This window comes from Mus musculus, chromosome 1 (assembly GCF_000001635.26).
Source record: "Mus musculus strain C57BL/6J chromosome 1, GRCm38.p6 C57BL/6J".
In the NCBI taxonomy this organism is placed as follows: Eukaryota; Metazoa; Chordata; class Mammalia; order Rodentia; family Muridae; genus Mus; species Mus musculus.
The window spans coordinates 87,656,033-87,673,839 of record NC_000067.6 but is presented as its reverse complement, the minus strand read 5'-3'; the positions used below and the strand labels follow the sequence as shown (position 1 = coordinate 87,673,839).

The 17,807-nt window shown below is 47.2% G+C and overlaps 1 protein-coding gene across 10 annotated transcripts in view; it reads right to left on the bottom strand.

Moving 5' to 3' along the window:
- Positions 1-17,807, bottom strand: part of Inpp5d (inositol polyphosphate-5-phosphatase D) — a 100,199-nt gene that overhangs the window by 46,671 nt on the left and 35,721 nt on the right. For 7 of the 10 annotated variants that reach the window (XR_003952973.1, XR_001782395.1, NM_010566.3 and 4 more), the window contains exons 3-5: positions 8,303-8,453; positions 5,777-5,951; positions 4,058-4,198 (exon numbers count right to left, since the gene is read on the bottom strand). Coding sequence is in view for 6 of the 10 variants with exons in the window: in NM_010566.3 (NP_034696.2) it covers positions 4,058-4,198; positions 5,777-5,951; positions 8,303-8,453 (467 nt within the window). In the remaining 4 variants the exon portion in view is untranslated. The remainder of the gene's footprint in view (positions 1-4,057; positions 4,199-5,776; positions 5,952-8,302; positions 8,454-17,807) is intronic. The other 3 variants (NR_122078.1, NM_001110192.2, XM_006529150.3) reach the window with 1 other exon arrangement.

Genomic DNA, 17,807 nt, shown 5'->3' with positions numbered 1-17,807 from the left:
ATGCACACTACTGCTGAATTTTCTCTTTTTAATGTCCATAATAATGTCATACTCTAGGACTGAGTGGGGTCCTGAGTGGGCTTCTATGTTAACTTCTTTAATTTTTTTTTTAAAGTTTTATTTATTTATTATATGTTAAGTACACTGTAGCTGTCTTCAGACACACCAGAAGAGGGAGTCAAATCTCATTACGGATGGTTGTGAGCCACCATGTGGTTGCTGGGATTTGAACTCAGGACCTTTGGAAGAGCAGTCGGGTGCTCTTACCTGTTGAGCCATCTCGCCAGCCCCCCTATGTTAACTTCTATGCCTTTGAGTATCTTTCTGTGCTTTATTTCTCCTGTATTTCACTTTAAATAAACTGCCCATCTTGAGCTTTTTGTTAGGAATTTCGTCATTTCCATGTGCTGCTATAAAGTTTACTTATTGGTCTGCATTTTATTTATTTAATCTAGGCACTGCGCTCTTTTGCATTATTACAGTGTTTTTGTTCTAGATGGATTAGATAGCATTATAAAGTGACTTATAATTTTTTATTCTCCTATTATCCGTTCTTTAATAATTCCTTGTATAGTATGGTTAGAAATATATTAGTAGTATTTACTTGGAAGCAATTATTTGCTCATTAAAAGTTTCTTTGTGGGGCTGAAGAGATGGTTAAGAGCACTGACTGCTTTTCCAGAGGTCCTGAGTTCAATTCCCAGCAACCACATGGTGGCTCACAACCATTTGTAATGGGATCTGATGCCCTCTTTTGGGGTGTCTGAAGACAGCAACAGTGTACTCATATACATGAAATAAATAATATTTTTAAAAAAAAAGAGGAAAAAGTTTCTCTCTCTCTCTCTCTCTCTCTCTCTCTCTCTCTCTCTCTCTCTGTGTGTGTGTGTGTGTGTGTGTGTGTGTGTGTGTGTGGTGTGTGTATGCACATGTGCCTGGGTAGAGGCCAGAGGAGGAGGTCAGGCGTATGGCTCTATCCTCTGTGCCTTATTCCCTTGAGACAGGGTCTTCATTGAACTTGAAGCACGGCTTGTGGCCAGTCAGCCCCATCGATCCTCCCTTTTGTCTACTTCAGTGCTGGGATTATGGGTGAGTTTATTTAAAGCCGGGCATAGTGACGCATGCTTATAAACTAAACATTGTGGTGACTAAGGCAAGAGAAGAGTGGGGTCAAGTTGGGATGAGCTAAGTATTGAGACCCTGTCTCAAAAAGGAAGGAAGGAAATTTTAAAAATGAGGAAAAGGTGGCTGGAGGTAAAAGCCATCAGTTAAGAGCTGGCTGTTCTTGCAGAGAACGAAGTTCAACTCTGAATCCCCATGTGGAGTGGCTCCCAACAGCCTATCAATCACTCCAGCTCCAGAGAATCTGTGGTACTCTTCTGGTCTCTGTGGGTTCATGCATGCACACAGTGCACGCACATACAGATAAGGAGGCATGCGTATGTACACACAGAGAAAAATAAATTAAAACTTAGAAACAATAAAATGCAGATTTTTGCCTATTTACCTATGTAAATGAAAACCTATATAAATGATTCCGTTATTTAAACATACTTTTAAATGTTCTGTTTTATATATGTGAGTGTATGTGTGTGCACTATGTGTAAAACTTGTGTCCACAGAAGTGAGAAAAGGACACACCGGGACTGGAACTGTCCCTGTGTGTGCTAGGAACCCAACCCAGGTCCTCTGCAAGATCAGCAAATGTTCTTAACTGCTGAGTTATTTCTCCAGCCCATGCCTTCGTTAGTTTAATCAGTCACTAAATAACAGTTTTCTGTATGTTGATTCGTCTTTTGTTAGTTCTCAGAACAGGGTACAGAGGAGACCCTCAGTCAGCGCTTGCCAGACAGTATGTGAACAGATGAACTCAAGAACGCGCCTGTCCTGTTTAATCAAAGCACTTTTAACACTTGATTTATGTGGAGTGCACCTGCAGAGATGGCTGGGGAACGGAAAACAGTTTGTTCCATCTACACGCCCAGTCCCTACCTGATCTATAAAAGAAAGTGAAGAGATGTGTGCAGGCAGGTGAAGAACATTCCGGTCTCTTGAACAACCTGAGGTTCATTATTCAGCAAAGAGAGAGATGGAAGCTTTTAACACTGCCATAATGTGCCAGAGAGTCAGGCGCATCAGAGGCTGCTGTCACCATAGTGATGAGGTGAGGCAGGTACTGGGGAACTCGTTGTTGGGGGGAGCTGTGGAAGGGTCTGACAAAGCTTAGCAAGGACACAGCACAGGTCAGGACCTGTGTCCAGGCAGAAAAAAACAGCTTCTTATGAGCTGTCACAAAATGATACATGTATACTTTTAAAGAAAGGGCCCTTTGTGTGTATTTTCCCTCAGTGATAAATGATTTGCAACAACAGAACAACAACAACAAAATACCACAGAGACCTATAAAAATGACAGCCCTGCTTCTAGCCGGTGTACAAGAGCATCCTTTGAGAAAAAACAGTTCTCATTGAAACAAATGACTAGCAGGCCAATCTGACAATTGGTCGATTTGTCAAAGAAATTATTTGCCACATTTACCCAATGCACTGCCTGTGCCTTTAAGAGCCTTTAAATAGAATGGCAAATTAGATTACCGGTGATGGAAGACTCATCCCTGAATATTAACCAAGCTAAGATTGGTAGAGCACCAGAGAACTGGAAACTGCTCTAAGTGCTCACGTACCAAAACATAAATTAGCACAGGCTGGCTGCAAGCCCTCACCCATGTGAAATGTTTCCCACATTTGTGAGGGGTTTGCTTCATTACTCTGGATGGCTTTCAGTTTCTTCCCAGTGTAATCTTTCATATTCTTTGCCAATTCTTTACACTGTAGACCAACCAGTACAATAAAAGTATAGTTATGGGGTTTTCTCTGTTTGTGAGACAGGATCTCTCTGTCCTGGAACTCATTATATAGACCAGGCTGGCCTCAAAGTCATAGAGATATGCCAGCCTCTGCCTCCCAAGTTCTGGAATTAAAGGCATGTGCCACTATGCCCAGCTCCAACCACAGTGTGTTTATGTTTGTAGTTTATTTTAAGATTAATGTAATTCAAAATGTACAATCAAAATAATTTTTAAAAATCCTAAGTGTTACCCATTGGTCAGTCATTCAATAACTTCGGCACTGGAGAACTGATGTTGGCTTGCTTTAAACATTACCATCACCGGAAGACTTGAGCCGTCAGCACCCACACACAAAGCAAATTTAATTTATTTCCTGCCAGAGCCTTTATGTGTTGGCTGGATGTGGGACTGTAGCAAGGAGGAAGAGTGGCTACAGCCTGGAGGGCTTGGACTGCTGAGACAGCTCAGCAGGTAAGAAGGCTCCTGTGTGAGTCTGTCCTCTGTCCTACACACAGGTATCATAGCACATACATGTCTCCCCCAACCAAATCACCACAGTGGCACATATATATCCCCCCACCCTCAGCACATGCTTGTTCCCCTGACACAATGTTCCCCCACAGGACACGTGTGTCCCCATACACACCATGGCACATGAGTGTCCCCCGCTTTCTTATACACACATACACAAATAAATAAATAAATAAATTATATATATATATATATATATATATATATATATATATATATCTCAAGTCCCAACACAAATGAGATGGCAGTGTCTTCCACCTTTTTTTTTTAAACAGAGAAACTGCCTCTAATTAATTTGAGTTAAAAACAAACAAGAAAACATTACAGAATAGGCACATGTATTTAGCACACATGAGGCCCTACATCCCCAGCATGCATACATACCAGCATGCATACATCCGTGCCCCCCCAATACCCTAAAAGGAATAAACAAATGATCAACTTTCCCAGCTCAGTTAGAGCTCAGATTCTATGAGAGCAAGAGCTTCCAACAAGCCTGGAACATTCCAGACTCCACCTGGGCCAATTACTGTGAGTGCTGCAGAGACATCTGGACAGAGAGGAGACCCAGGGTCACTCTAATGAGCACTTTCTCTTGCTGTGGCCATCCTCCTGGGTGGGTAGGGGCTCCCATTACCCATGAAGCTCCCCCACCCCTCTCTCAGGGCTCTCCGTTACCCATGGAGCTCCTTGCAGAGCAGTGACATCAGCTTCTTCAGGTGAGGGAGGTTGCTGGAGCCCGTCTTCAAAAAGTCGGAATCCAGGAGGAGCTGAGTGCTCAGATAATCCTGGATGGCTTTCAGGTGCTCCTCGGGAAGCCTGAGAAACAAAGAAATAATGAAAGTCCCCTCAGGTGGGACTGCAGAGCAAGGAATTGATCAAAGTCAGGTAGAGGCCACAGAGTACAGTACCTCTTAGGATGAGAACACTTTTGGGTGCTGTTGGAGGGGTAATTGGGCTGGGAAATGGTCATTCTTTTTGTTTGTTTGTTTATTTGTTTGTTTTGGAGACAGGGTTTCTCTGTGTAGCCCTGGCTGTTCTAGAACTCACCCTGTAGACCAAGCTGGCCTCAAACTTACACAAATCTGCCTGCCTCTGCCTCCTGAGTGCTGGGATCAAAGGTGCATACAGCCTCCATCTGACTTTTTGTGTTTTAAAGAGACAGCCTCAGAAACACGTGGAGGGCCAGTTCTCTAGCTCCTTAGTTCACACAGCTGTAAGCCGAGGGCTGGAAGAACAAGCTAGCCTAGAGATAACAAATAGGTCTGACCCTCATGCCAAGTCCAAACTCTCAAAGGTGACCTGGAGCACTACAGTATAGAGGGGTTGGAGTCACTCAGGCCTCCATTGGGAAGTCAATGTAGTATTAATTTTATATTTTTCTAGGGTTGGGGGTGGGGTGGGAGGATAGGATCTGCCTATGTAGCCCAGGCTGGCTTTGAACTCTTGATCTTTCAGTATCAAGCCTTCTCTCAGTGCTGGCACTATAGGTATAAGACAACATCCAGTTGACTTCCCAAGTGTTGGAATGGCAGACATATACCACCATGCCTGACTTCTGTGAGTGATTAGGGCCAGGAATGCAAGACCAGATAGTGGTCCCCACAGGCCTGGATTTGGCCTGGTATGGGACCCAAATTGTCTCCTTCCAGTTAGGCTGTGTTACCTGATCCCCTCACCACTGTCACATATCCCAGGAGACCATGTACTCCCTGGGCTCTGGCTCTTAGCAGTCAGCCTTTCTCTTAGCACTTGATGGAGTTCTAAGAATGTCACTTAGCACTGTGTACTCCATTAGTGAAGCTATAAGTTGGTGGTGCCATCCTGGAGCCCCATGGGAGGCATGTGGGGAGCGAGCAAGCACGTAGATAGTCACATTGCTTTTCCTGGGGTTTGGGGCTACCATTTCTCAGACTAAGGTGTGGCTGTGGCATGGAGAGGTCCTCCCGCAGCTGCCTGTGGTGGGATGTAGTACAACAGGCAGGAGCAGCCCTGTAGAGTGATTTCCCATGAGAAACACTTCAGGAACGTGGGCGACCGTGGGTGTGGAGGTGCCATCTGACCACAGAACGGCAGTGACCTTCTACACAAAAAAGCAATCTTGTACTTACAGGGCAGAAAGACCTAAAAGTTATGAATGTAAAATATACTCCAAGAAGATCATAAAATCTCACAAGAAAAATGTGACGATCTTAATAGCGAAATGCACTAAGAACAAACATGACTTGGGGGCAGGGAGATAGTCCTGACTAGAAAGACAGACATTGGCTTTCAACTTTACTAGGAATAAGCAGGTCTGCTGCTCCCCGCAGTCCAGGCCTGAGCATGCCCGGACGCTAGATGCTGGGTCCTAGGCATAGGCCGGCTTCCCAGGGGACCCTCCAAGTAGAAACTCACCCACTGGTATCCATGCTCTGTAGACGCTGAAACAGTGTCTCGGAGAGACTCAGCCGGGTGACCTCAGGGGCTCGGGGGTTCTCTGTTGCAAGAGGAAGGTCCTTGGCCTCGCTGGGCCCGGCAGACATAGGAATGTTTCTGGGAGGCAGCTCAGGTGGTGACATGACACTTTCTACTAAAAGAACAGCAGGGACAAATGCCATCAGTGAGGATGCTGTCCGTACAGCACTGTTCCGCATTTCTACCACAAGCCGGAGAGGTCCAGGCTCCCCAGTTCCAGGTCCCAGTCTGCCCCACTATTCCCATTCTTCCTGCCTAAATCCATGCTGACTACATAGGGAGCCTCTTGAGGTGACCTCGCTTTCAGACCCTTAGATCTGAAGCCCCTGGCTGTGGTCTTGTTGTTCTGGCTACCATGCTGCTCAGCAAGTACCTCCTAGGGTCAGTTGGTTCTGAGAAGCACAGGGACACCTTCAAGATAGCTGGCCTTGGACAGATTGATTGGCAGATCAGCAAGATGACTTGGCTCTCGGGGTCTAGAAAGTATAGTCAGGGACTAGGGGCAGAAAATCAAGCCCACCCAATGTCTGTCTGTCTGTCTGTCTGTCTCTCACTTCCGCCTTCCTTCTCTTCAGTCTCTCCAGCCTCAGGCTTCCTTTCCCTCTTCTAGACCCTCAGAAACAAATTTAGAAAGCAAAGGGCTTCTGAGACCTAAAATATCAAACAACTTGACTTTCATCTGGGAGATTGTAACCCTTGCCCACCCTTTCAAATGTCCTTCATGTGCACAAAGTCAAGGTGACTGGGACATTTAGACTCAGGACTTCCTGCCCAAGCCCTGCCCTGCCCCCTGATGGCCACTCTGGTCAGCCATAGCACTACACAGGTGACAGAAACAAGGGTTTTTTTCTTCAGTGTATTTGTACATTCCTTTCCCTCTGGCTGTGGGAGACAGATCTGAACCTATTTTGAGCCCTGGAACTGCAGGCCCTCGAGAAGACCCAAGATGGACCAGATGCCTTGGTCCAGGCACTGGGTGTCCCTTGGCTTTGGGTCTTGCAGGTGACCAGGAGCTTTGGGGAGGTGAAGTCAAGGTCAGGAAACAGATTCTCTCCAGAGCCTTTATAGGACACATTGAAGGGTTTGCCTCTAATGGGATGCCAGTGACAGAGCAAGCTGAGAAAAAGCATGGTAGCCTGAGGGAAGAGAGAGTGGTGCCCTGTCAAGGACATAGCTACAGAACCAGGTCAAGGCTGCCATGTGGCCTTGTGGCCTTCTTGTGAATTTTGGTCTCAGCTATACCTCAGCTGCTGATCTCTAGAGGTCAGGCAGAGGAGACAGGGCAGTCCCCCATCTAAGCAGGCTTCAAACCATGGCCATCTAAGACACATGCTTCACCATGTGCCTCTGTGGCTCCCTCAGGATGGTGAGGCAGCTCTCCTGGCTGCCCTCTGGAGGGTCTTCAGGAAGGAGAAGGTTGAAACAGAGGCCAGGCAATCCACAGCTAGCCCACAGTATAACAAGACACCTGGCATATTCTCTCCAGGGACAGGTAGGAGCCAGGCCTGGGATGTCAACACTACATGTCTAATGCTTTCCCCGGGGAACCTGCCGGGAACTCACTGACCTGCTGAGCGTCTCACGAGGTAACATGTGGGCTTCTGTCAGGCAAGGAACCTTTGAGATGAAAGGAAGGGTGTCCTGCTACAGGGCTTTCTGCATACCTGTCTCTCCAAGACTGGCTCCTTGTCTCTGTGCTGGCCTTCACAAACTCTTGGAAACTCTTTTTCTCCGACATATTTTAGAAGCCTCTTTACAGATGGTGGTGTCTCACTATGGAGCCCAGGCTAGCTCAAACTCATGCTTTTCCTGCCTTGGCATCCTAAATTTTGGAATAGCCTGTGGCATGTCCCACCATGACCATTTTGGTTGCCTTTAGTGATGGTACATGAAGAAGCACTTCCCCACCCTCTCACTTATGTGCATGGAGCCTCTCAACTTTCACTATAGTGAAGAAACTGATGGCAACTTCATTTCTGGAGTGCACTGCTGATGGTGTTCCATTCACGCGCTCATCTGGTCCTGTGACATCCTGAGAGATTAATATGGGCTACTCTTATCTAATCTCTTTAAAGGCAAGATTGTGGTTCAGAGAGTCAGAAGTCCCTAAGGCCACAAAGGCAACAAGCCGGGGAGCAGGAATTCTAGTCTACACCTGACTTCAGAGTCATATGAGTTCCCGGCCAATCATTTCTGTGCCAGCAAGACTGTCTAATCCAGTGCTGCAACCCTTTAATACGGTCCTCAGGTTGCAGTAACCGCAACCATAAGATTATTTTGTTGCTACTTTGTAACTGTAATTTTGCTACTGTTATGAATTTCAATGCAGATATCTGGTACGGGACCCCTGTGAAAGCATCCTTCAACCTCCAAAGAGGTACTCTAGTCTAGAAGCACCCGTGAGGCTGGACCACAGAGTCCTTTTGTCACCTCCCCACACTTGCCATCCCTTCCTTCCCTTCCTACCAGTGTCCTCCTCAGCCTCATCAATAGCATCCTCCTCCTCCAGGGGCACGGGGTACTGCAGGTGGGTCACCAGCCCCATGTTTTCCTTCTTGTAAAAGTCGATGAGCTGGTCCAGCTTCGTGAAGAACCTCATGGGGACACCTTCGGATGCCTGAGGACAGAAGCCCCGGACAGAGCACACTTTAGCTAGAATGTCACCCAAGCACAAAGGCCACCTGGAGCAGAGACTGAAGAGACTAGGAGTGACCATATCCCAGAAAAGCTCTCCACTCACGCCTCACATCCCGCAGCCAGTGGCTCCCAGGAGCCCTTTGCAAAGGTGCAAATAGAAGTATTTTTAAAACTATTTTTTTCTCTCCATCTGTTAAAAATGATTTCTATAAGTACTTTACTATACAAATTAGTATATATTTTTTTATTATATCCAAATTAGAAAATACCAGTTTTTTAAAAAAAATAAATCACCTATAATCTCAAAGGGCCAAGAGTTCTATTTTTACAAGTTTAGGTGTGTGTGTGGTGAACAGAGCTATTTTTGCTCCCCCCCCCACCAAGACCATTTCTAAAAATTATATTTTATTTTTGGTATTGAAGGTAGAGCTCAGATTCTCACACATGCAAAGCACACATAGCCCTACCGTGAGTGACACCCCGGGCCCCGACTATTTGTTTATTAATGACTTATGTTTTACAGCACCGGGGATTGAAGCGAGGACTGTACACAAGCTAAGGAAACATCCGTCCTACATCTCCTGCCTCTGCCTCCTGGGTGCTGGGATGACAGATGTGTGTCACCAGGCATCAACAGTCTGCCGTTTTAAACTTGATTTTGAAGCAGGTTTCCTCTAAACTATCCAGACCAAGCTTGAATATGTCATCCTCCTGGCTCAACCCTCCGAGGAAGAACACGTGCTACCACACGTGGCTTGTTTACTGTATTTAGTTAAGGCTTTTTGAAATGGGGTCTGGCTATATAATTCAACGTAGCCTCAAGCTTGCAACCACCCTCCTGCATTAGATCCTCAAGGGCTTAAAGATTACAAGCTTGTGCCACCACACTTGATTATTGCTTTTAAACATAGGAAAATTCATGCTTGTACTTTTTTTTCCATTTGTTTAAATTCTATGTTTTTGTTTGTTTTTTTGAGTGGGTCTCACTATGGAACCCTGGCTAACCTGGAACTCACAGAGATTTTTCTGTTCCTGTCTCTTGAGTCCTGGGATTGAAGGTGTGCACTAGTAACCACGCTAGACTTAGTTACTTTTTTAAAATATAAAATTGTTTTGTGTACTATGTGACTGCAGTGCCCATGGAGGCCACAAGAGGGCATCATATCCTTTAGACTGGAGTTAGAGATCGTTGTGAACCACCATGTGGGGCTGGGAACTGAACCCAGGATCCTCTGCAAGAGCAGTCAAGGCTCTTAACCACTTGGTCCCCCATCCAGCCCTTAACTATGTTTCTTGTTTGTTTGTTTTTTTTTTTTTTTTCAGCCAAAAGTCAGAAAGTTGTCCAAGCAACACAGGGATCATCACCAGTTTGTGCCTCTGCTTTTGATGATGGAGGTGACTCTGCTCTACTGCTCTCACACTCTGGGACCAGGACTCTTTTGTATGTTGGTGGAAGAGGCAGCTCCAGTAGGAAATTCAAGGTCTTCCCTGAATAGTTAGCCCAGACCCCACCAAGATGCCCCTTCATCCATTTAGATATACCCTTGCTAAGATGGCTATCCCTACAGACAGCCAGACCAGAGCAAGAGACCAAATTGCTGCAGCTAATGAGATACATACTCTCTCTAGTGAGTCTCCTGCGGCTTTGTGGGGTCATGATCCCTCCACATGGGCCAAGTGTCTGCCCATAGTTCACTCTTGTCTAACTATTATTTAACTTATTTTATTTTAAGACAATGTTCTACATAGTAGCTCAGGTTGGCCTCAAACTCATGGCAAGCCTCCTGTCTCAGCTCCCTAAGTGTTGGGATTACAGGCATGAGCTGCCACATCCAGCTGCCCCAATCATTTTAACATGACTTGTGTCCATCTTCAGGTTTAGAGATCAGAGGCTGAACCATTTCTTTAGGGCCAGCTAGCTACCTTCTTGCTGAAAGAAACCCATTGCTTGGGGGGTAAACCAGACCAATAGGAGCATGGGTTTGAGTTAGAAAGTCCTCACAGGAGGGAAGGCAGGTGGTTGACTCAGTCACATCTATATTAGATTCCTATTCCTGATGGTTTGACTGCTTGATTTGGGAGGGTTGGTATGCTCTCAGGTGAATGGGACAGACTCAGGAATCTTGCCAATTTGATGGAATTAAGGCTCACCATAGATACAAGTCTTTGGGCTTCTCTAGGTGGGGCTTACTGAGGTGGGAAAACCCACCCTAAATGTAGGTGACATCATCCCATGGTCTGAGGTCCAGGACTGAGTAAAGAGGAGAAAACAAACTGACTCCAGCGTTCGTCCTGGTTTCCTGACTCTGGACATGGTGTGGCCAGTGGCCTCTGCTTCCCGTCCTGTGCCATCCCCATTGCTGTAGACTGTATCCCCTGAACTGTAAGCCAAATTAACTCGTTTCTTCCTCAAGTTGCTTTTGTAAGGTATTTTGTTACACCAATGAGACAAATAGCTGCTACAACTAGGAAGCTCTCAGACTTGTCTCTGAACCTTGGGTTCTGGGTCTTCTACACTGTAGTGAGTCACCCGGCCTTTGGTGAGAACAGTCTCTGTGGACTCGGGCTGTCCATATGGGCTCCAGGCCTCCCTCTGCGTGCTTCCCGCTCTCCAAGTGTACTTGTGTGCTCATGTGTTTTACACACAAAAATCCGTGCGTGTGCGTGTGTGTGTGTATGTGTGTGTGTGTGTGTGTGACAAAGAGAGAGAGAGAGCGTGAGAGAGCATATATACACACTCATGCTGTATGGCTTAGGTTGTCTTAGTAAATTTATAGAGAGCTTAGCAAACCCATCTGTTTATTCTTTTCAATAAACTCCCCTGTCTCCTCAAAACCCCACGCTGCTCAATCTCTTGTGAGCACTGTTAAACCACCTGAGTGGCAGCCCCTGCCAAGATTTCCAAAATATTCTCCAGTGAGTGGTTCAAATGCAAACAAGAATGGAATAACAAGAATAATTTGATAAGATGTAAGACCTGTGAACTCACTTCAGGTAAAGTGTGTGTGGTCTTGTCAGGGCTGGTTAGAGAGAATCGATGATTCGAATCGATTCGAATGCCACTGGGCATTCGGAAAGAGAATGAAAATATCAAAGAAATTTGAGATGGGCTGACTCCTGAGTGAATCTGGGGAAGGAGTCTCATCAGGGAGTGGAGAGTGCCTAAGGACTGCATGTGTGAACACTGGTGCGATTGGGGCTTAGGGGGCGTGCAGGCTGAGATGCACATTATCTTATACAGCAGGAAAAAAAAAAAGCCAGAACCAAACCCAGAGACGAGGCTCTATGCTGCACTATTGAATTGTAGACATGTTCAAGGTGGCCGTGGCAGGCAGAGTGGGGATGGGGTAAACAATGGTGGGTGAATAGGCTGTGTATTAAGCAAGCAGAGGAAGGAGAAGCTAAAGGGATCCCCAAAAGGAGCAGGCAGGAGCTGGAGGCAGTTGTGACTGCTGAGAGCTGTTAGTCAGCCATGCCTCCCTGGCCCCTGCTCATGCTTGCATTGTCATGGAGGCCAGGGAGCAGGGCCTGGCAGGCCAGGATGGCTGACCACCTAGGTGGGTCAGGCTTCCGGGAAGATGGGGAGTGTAGGGTTGAGGTCAAATGTCAAGGATGGGGAAGCAGGCTCCTCCAGGTGGATGCATGAGCATGAGCCAGCTTGGAGCGGCGCTGCTAAGAAGGGAGGCTTTCCTCTGCCTCCCATAGGCACAACTCCCCAAGTGTGGGATAGTTTGGACTGTCTTCCCACTTATTAGAAAGGCAATCCCTGTATTCATATGTACATGGTGTTTGGAGGTAAAGCCTTTGTAATAGGTGTGTGTGTGTGTGTGTGTGTGTGTGTGTGTGTGTTTACGTGATGGTGTCAGTGGCTCTTGTTGCAGAGGAAAAGCAATCTCAGCTCACCCTTGCTGTCTGGCCATATGATACCCCATGCCATGTTATGATACAGCAAGAAGGTCCTCCCTAGATAGAAGTCAGCACATTGCTCCTAGGATCCTACATCCAGAACTGTGAGCCAAATAAGCTGTATGCCTCTATTCACGGGTGTCTGGCTAGGACCTTGCTCATGCTAGGCATTTGCTTTACCTTCAAGCTACATGCCTGGACTTTAATCTTTAAAAGTGACCCTGTTTGTGGTACTCAGTCAGAGCAACAAGATCCACTTATTTATTTATGTATGCAATGAATATGCACATATACAAGGCCAACTGATGAGACAGATGGGGATGAGACAGGAGGCAGAGATGCCAGGTGGGTGCTGGGTCCATTTGACAGAGAAATGTCCTTGCAAAGGCCTTATGGCCACACTATAATATAGATTCACTACCCAGGAGCTGGGGCTCAGGGACAGCTCTGAGTGCTTTGTACTTCTAGTACCCAGAAAGGATACAAGGGCCCTCCTAAGGGAAGCAAATTCCCATGAGATAAATTTCAATTGTTATGCCATGTGGGCCAGCAGGAAGCAGCCTGTCTTCACAGGCAGCAGACAGAGGCAGAGGAGATGGTGGAGATATGGGTCCCAACAGGCCAGAGAAAGGGGTCTCTTGGAGGCACAGTATAAAATGCTGTCTTCATAAGATGGGCTTAAAAGGCCCTATGTCCAGGCAGAGTGGATAGTGAATGGCCGGCTCTGTGTAGCCAATAAACCCCACTAAGCCTAAACCAACACGTGGGAAGATCTTCTAGGTGGCAGTGTACTGACTGTGGGCCAGGAGGAACAATAATGTCCTTTAGTAATGAGCCTAGAGGTCCCCTTCCACATGAGATGTTGCACATATTCACCTGCCTAAGAGGCCCCCCTCCCCACAGGAGCGGGGTCTACATACTACATCTCGGTCTACCGTACTTCCTGTAATTCTGAGGAGCCTGGCAACCCCTGATTCTGTGGGGTTACCACACTGGAATCAGAATGACAGGCAAGAATTTGTAGTTTTAATTGTGAACTTGACACAGTCTAGAATTATCTGGGAAGAGAGTCTCAGTGAGGAATTGTCTAGATCAGGTTGGCCTATGGCGTGTGTGTGTGTGGGGGGGCAGGGAATAGGAGAGGAGTATTGCCTTTTTGTTTTGTTTTGGTTTTTTTACGATAGGGTTTCTCTGTGTAGCCCTGGCTGTCCTTGAACTCACTTTGTAGACCATGCTAACCTTGAACTCAGAGATTTACCTGCCTCTGTCTCTCTCAAGCACTGGGACCAACAGCACCCGCCACCTCTGCCTGGCTACCACTTTCACCTCCCCGTTACAAAGGGCCGTAATGTGGAATTATGAGTGAAAACAAAAACAAACCTTTCCTCCCGCCACCCCCTTAGTTGCTTTTTGTTATTACAGCAACAGGAAATAAAACTAGGTTAGATACCTTCTGTGTGCTTGGGCTTGGAGGTAGAAACAGTGAGAGGTGGGGCTTGGTGTACCCCCTTTTCTCCCAACAATCCCAAAGGTGGTGCTTTTTCGACTATTTTAAAATGTAAAATGTGGTCAAGAAAGGTGTCATAGGCATTAGTCATAGTCCTAGCAGGAAGCAGATGGCCATATAAAACTGGCATTTGGGGAGAGTTTGGTAGGTAGAGAGGAAGAGTTCTAGAGCTAACAGCGGAGGGAAGCAGTTTACCCCTACCCCCCTGGAACCTCCCAGCAGAAGGATAGTGCTGGAGCCCACTGAGAACTCCCAGCAGGAGGGAGCCAGTGCCAGAGGACCCACCCCCGCTTCTTCACTATCTTCCTCTCGCTGTCTTACCACCTGGCTGGGGCTCTCACTGGCTAAACTCAAAGGAGTGAATGAACCAGAGGACAATCATGATGGCAGAGAAGCACCTGTGTGTCACATGGAACATGAGGCTCAGATCAAGGCCTAGTTCATAGTTCCCTGCCAGCAGAGGGGCGTGGCTCTGGATTCTTAGCGTCTAGGCCGCCAGCTTTTGTTCCTCATTCTGCAGCTAAGGCCTTCCTTAAAAGATACACCAAGTCATTTTGAAATAGAGAAGGAACCCCAAAGGTCTCGAGTTAGCTGTGGGCCTCTAACAGCCTTCTGAGCTGTTTACTGATGTACCCTCACTGTGCCCCTTAGGAATGATACCCCACAATACCCATGGACCGTGAGGCCCCTGCTCCCCGGTGACTCTCCTCTTCCACTTGGCAGGCATGAATTCCTTCTCTCCTTAACAGATTAACTATAGCATGTGGCAGGCAGTTTGATCCAAGAGAGAGAGAACCTGAAGATGAGCGGGTGTGGTGCATGGTGTGGCCCGAGCCCTTTCACTGTGCTCCACCCTCAGCCTCAGGCTCTTCCTACTTTAAAATAATGCTTGTAACTGGGATATCCCAGGCTTGAGGCTGATAGACCTCTCCATGGGATTTGCTTAATCAACAGACTGGACATGAATTTATTATGTTCAGAATCAAAAGTCACACACAAGACAATAAAGTAAGGATTAGTTCTGTTCACGAAATGAAATATAGTCCTTGTCTCTGATTAGTTAATATGTCTACACAGAGTAACTAGAAGCAATGTTTTTTATAAGGCCTTTATAGACAACAACCCAAGGAGTCAAGCTTTGAATGCACAGCTCACTCTGCCTTGGGATATAACTGTGGTTCCTACTTTACCAACCCCCCCCCTTCACAAGAGCCTTGAAAAACCCTGTCTTATAGCCCAGGTCTGTTGACAGGGGAAACTGGTACGGTACATAACCACAGCCCACTGTTCTGAGATACATCTGCTCCATAAAACAGACCACGCTACTATAAAAGGTGCAGGGAGGTGGAGGGGAGTGGACTGCCCAGCTAGATCTTATAGGGAAAATCTTGTTCTATCTCTTGGCATCTGCATCTACCAGGGAGCAATATCCCAGAAGGTACAAAGCCATGCACAAAGGTTTTTGGGTATGGAGGGTTGGTTGGCCTTCAGGCTGGGGGGGTCCAGGTTTGAGGAAGAGGAGGGAGGGCACTGGTACCTTTAAGACTAAGGTCATCTGAAGGTCAGCTGGTGGTCAGACTGCTGGCTGCTTTTTCAGATGCAGTCCTGGGGATGACTGAAAATACCCTGGGGGCAGGGTGGGGGTGGGGAGCAGGAAAGAGCAGGCCTGGGCGGTCAGAGCCCTAGACAAGCTGAAACATCCCAGGGGATAGTTTTAATGTCAGCACTGTCTGACATCTCTAAATGCAGAACTGAAATAGACTGGGCACAGGGGAGGAAGTCTGCCAGCCGCTGAGCAGAAGTGTGGTGCTCCGGGTGGCCACTCCTGAAGGTTGGGGTAGCCTTCCTTTTAGGTTGAAAAGACTTCCCAGAGCAGGACTGCAGGCCCAAGATGCCAGCCCTTGGGAGGCAGAGACCGAGGATCAGGGATTCAAGGCGATCTTTAGCTACTTAGCCATTCTGAGGCCGGCCCATTCAGTTACCATGGAGATTTTATAGATGGTGGGAAGTGGGAAGTGGGGAACCCAAACCAAAGAGCTCCATGCAGATTCACACCAAATCAAAGCACCCTCTTCAGGTCCAAGGAGAAAGTCAGAAGACAAGGCTTAGGCAGCAGGGTGAAAGCAGGGTGAAAACACATTTGTCTGCGGGCAGAGGGGTGCCAGTGATCGTGTTTATTATTTCTGCTTCTTAGTGAGGACCCTGAGTCTGCCAGTTGAAAAGACGGTGATTGAGGGACAGGCAGGGGCTAGACTCAGTCCAAGCTTGGGGGTGTTCCACAGATACAACTTACACAGAAGATCTGAGAGCTGTGCTGGGCAGGGGGCAGGGGAAGGGGAAGGGGGACTGTGGAAGGGGGGTGGCAGCAGGGCAGCTCAGGAGTTCAGCTGGCCTGACCAGGCCTTTGTGTTTTAGATAGCATGGTCTGCCATCTCCCTATGCAGTTATCAGTGTGTCTAGGACCCAGCTTCTCCTGAGTCTCTCTCCACAGGCCCCTCTGCCCTCTCCTATCTCTGCAGTCATCAGGAAGTTTCCTCTACCTTCCGTCTGCCTTCTTCTCAATGTCTACTCACCTCCTCTGCCTTGGCCAAAAAGACTTCATGTGGGTGAAGGGGAGAGCGCATGATTTCTGGGGCCTCTGGGATTTTGTAGAACTTACTATTATTTTTAACAATAATTTTGAAAGCTTTTGGGAGCACTCAAGAGCTGGGGTGTGCATTCATGTAGGATTGATATTTTAACTTTTATTTATTGATTGATTCAAGTTCTTACATTATAGCCCAGACTTGACTCAAACTCATCATCTGAGTGTGGCGATTACAGGTGCAAACCACTGCTGGTCAGGATGACATCACTTTGGCAGCAGTACAGGGTAAGAGTCTGTACTTGAATGAGGGAGGTAGGGTGGAAGAAAGGGGAAAGGGGCAGGGACAGGGATCTGGTACAGCTAGAACACTAATAGACTGAGGAGGCGTGGCCAGCTAGAGAGACCCAGAAGCCTGGGGAAAGGGGCAGCTTGGGCTGAGAATAGTTTGGGGGACTGCTTTAGACTCAGAAACCTGTCTTTAGTTCTAGGGCTGAGAGTGGTTTCTCTAAAGGATATCCCCAAAGAAGACAGCTCACCCCCTTCCTTCTTCCTCTGAGAAAGGATTTTGCTCTGGAACCATATAGCTCAGGCTAGAGTGGAACTTGAGATCCTCCTGCCTCAGCCTCCCAAGTACTGGGATTATAGGCATGACCCACCATGCCCAGCTCCCTTTCCTCTGGTTATTAGCACAGTTTCATTGTTTCGTCGCCTTTGAAGTAGCTAGAGCCAACTTCCGAGCTGGGGTCATGGCGATGGTAGGGACACAGACGGATACAGAGACAGTTGGGCTGAAGGCACAGCGGACACTGAGGTAAGGAAATATCCAGATCCTGAGAAGCCACAGGAGATGGTGAGGCCAAAGGGACAACTGAGCAGGGCACTGGTTTCACACCTGCTAAGGAACAAGGAGAAGCATGCAAGCCAGGCTAGGGAGGGAGCTGCAGAGCAATTCTGTTGTTTGGGATTTGAATGGGAAGTAGCAGTATGAATTGTATACACACACACACACACACACACACACACACACACACACACACACTTCCTCCCCCACCTTCTTGGTTCTGTCTGCTGAGAGGGCAGAGACTAACAGCAATGAGCACTGTTCACATCTTGGGTGCTTTCCCCATTACAAAGACCCAGAGGTTCTTAAATTCAGCTAAGAGCCTACAATCTGGGGCTGGGAAGGCACAGCAGAACCTGAGATATATATTTCTAGAGTAGAGGTTCTCAAACTATTGGTTGTGACCCCTTTGGCAAACCTCTATCTTCAAAAATATTTACCTTCTGATGTATAACAGTAGCAAAATTATAGTTAATGAAGTAGCAATGAAATT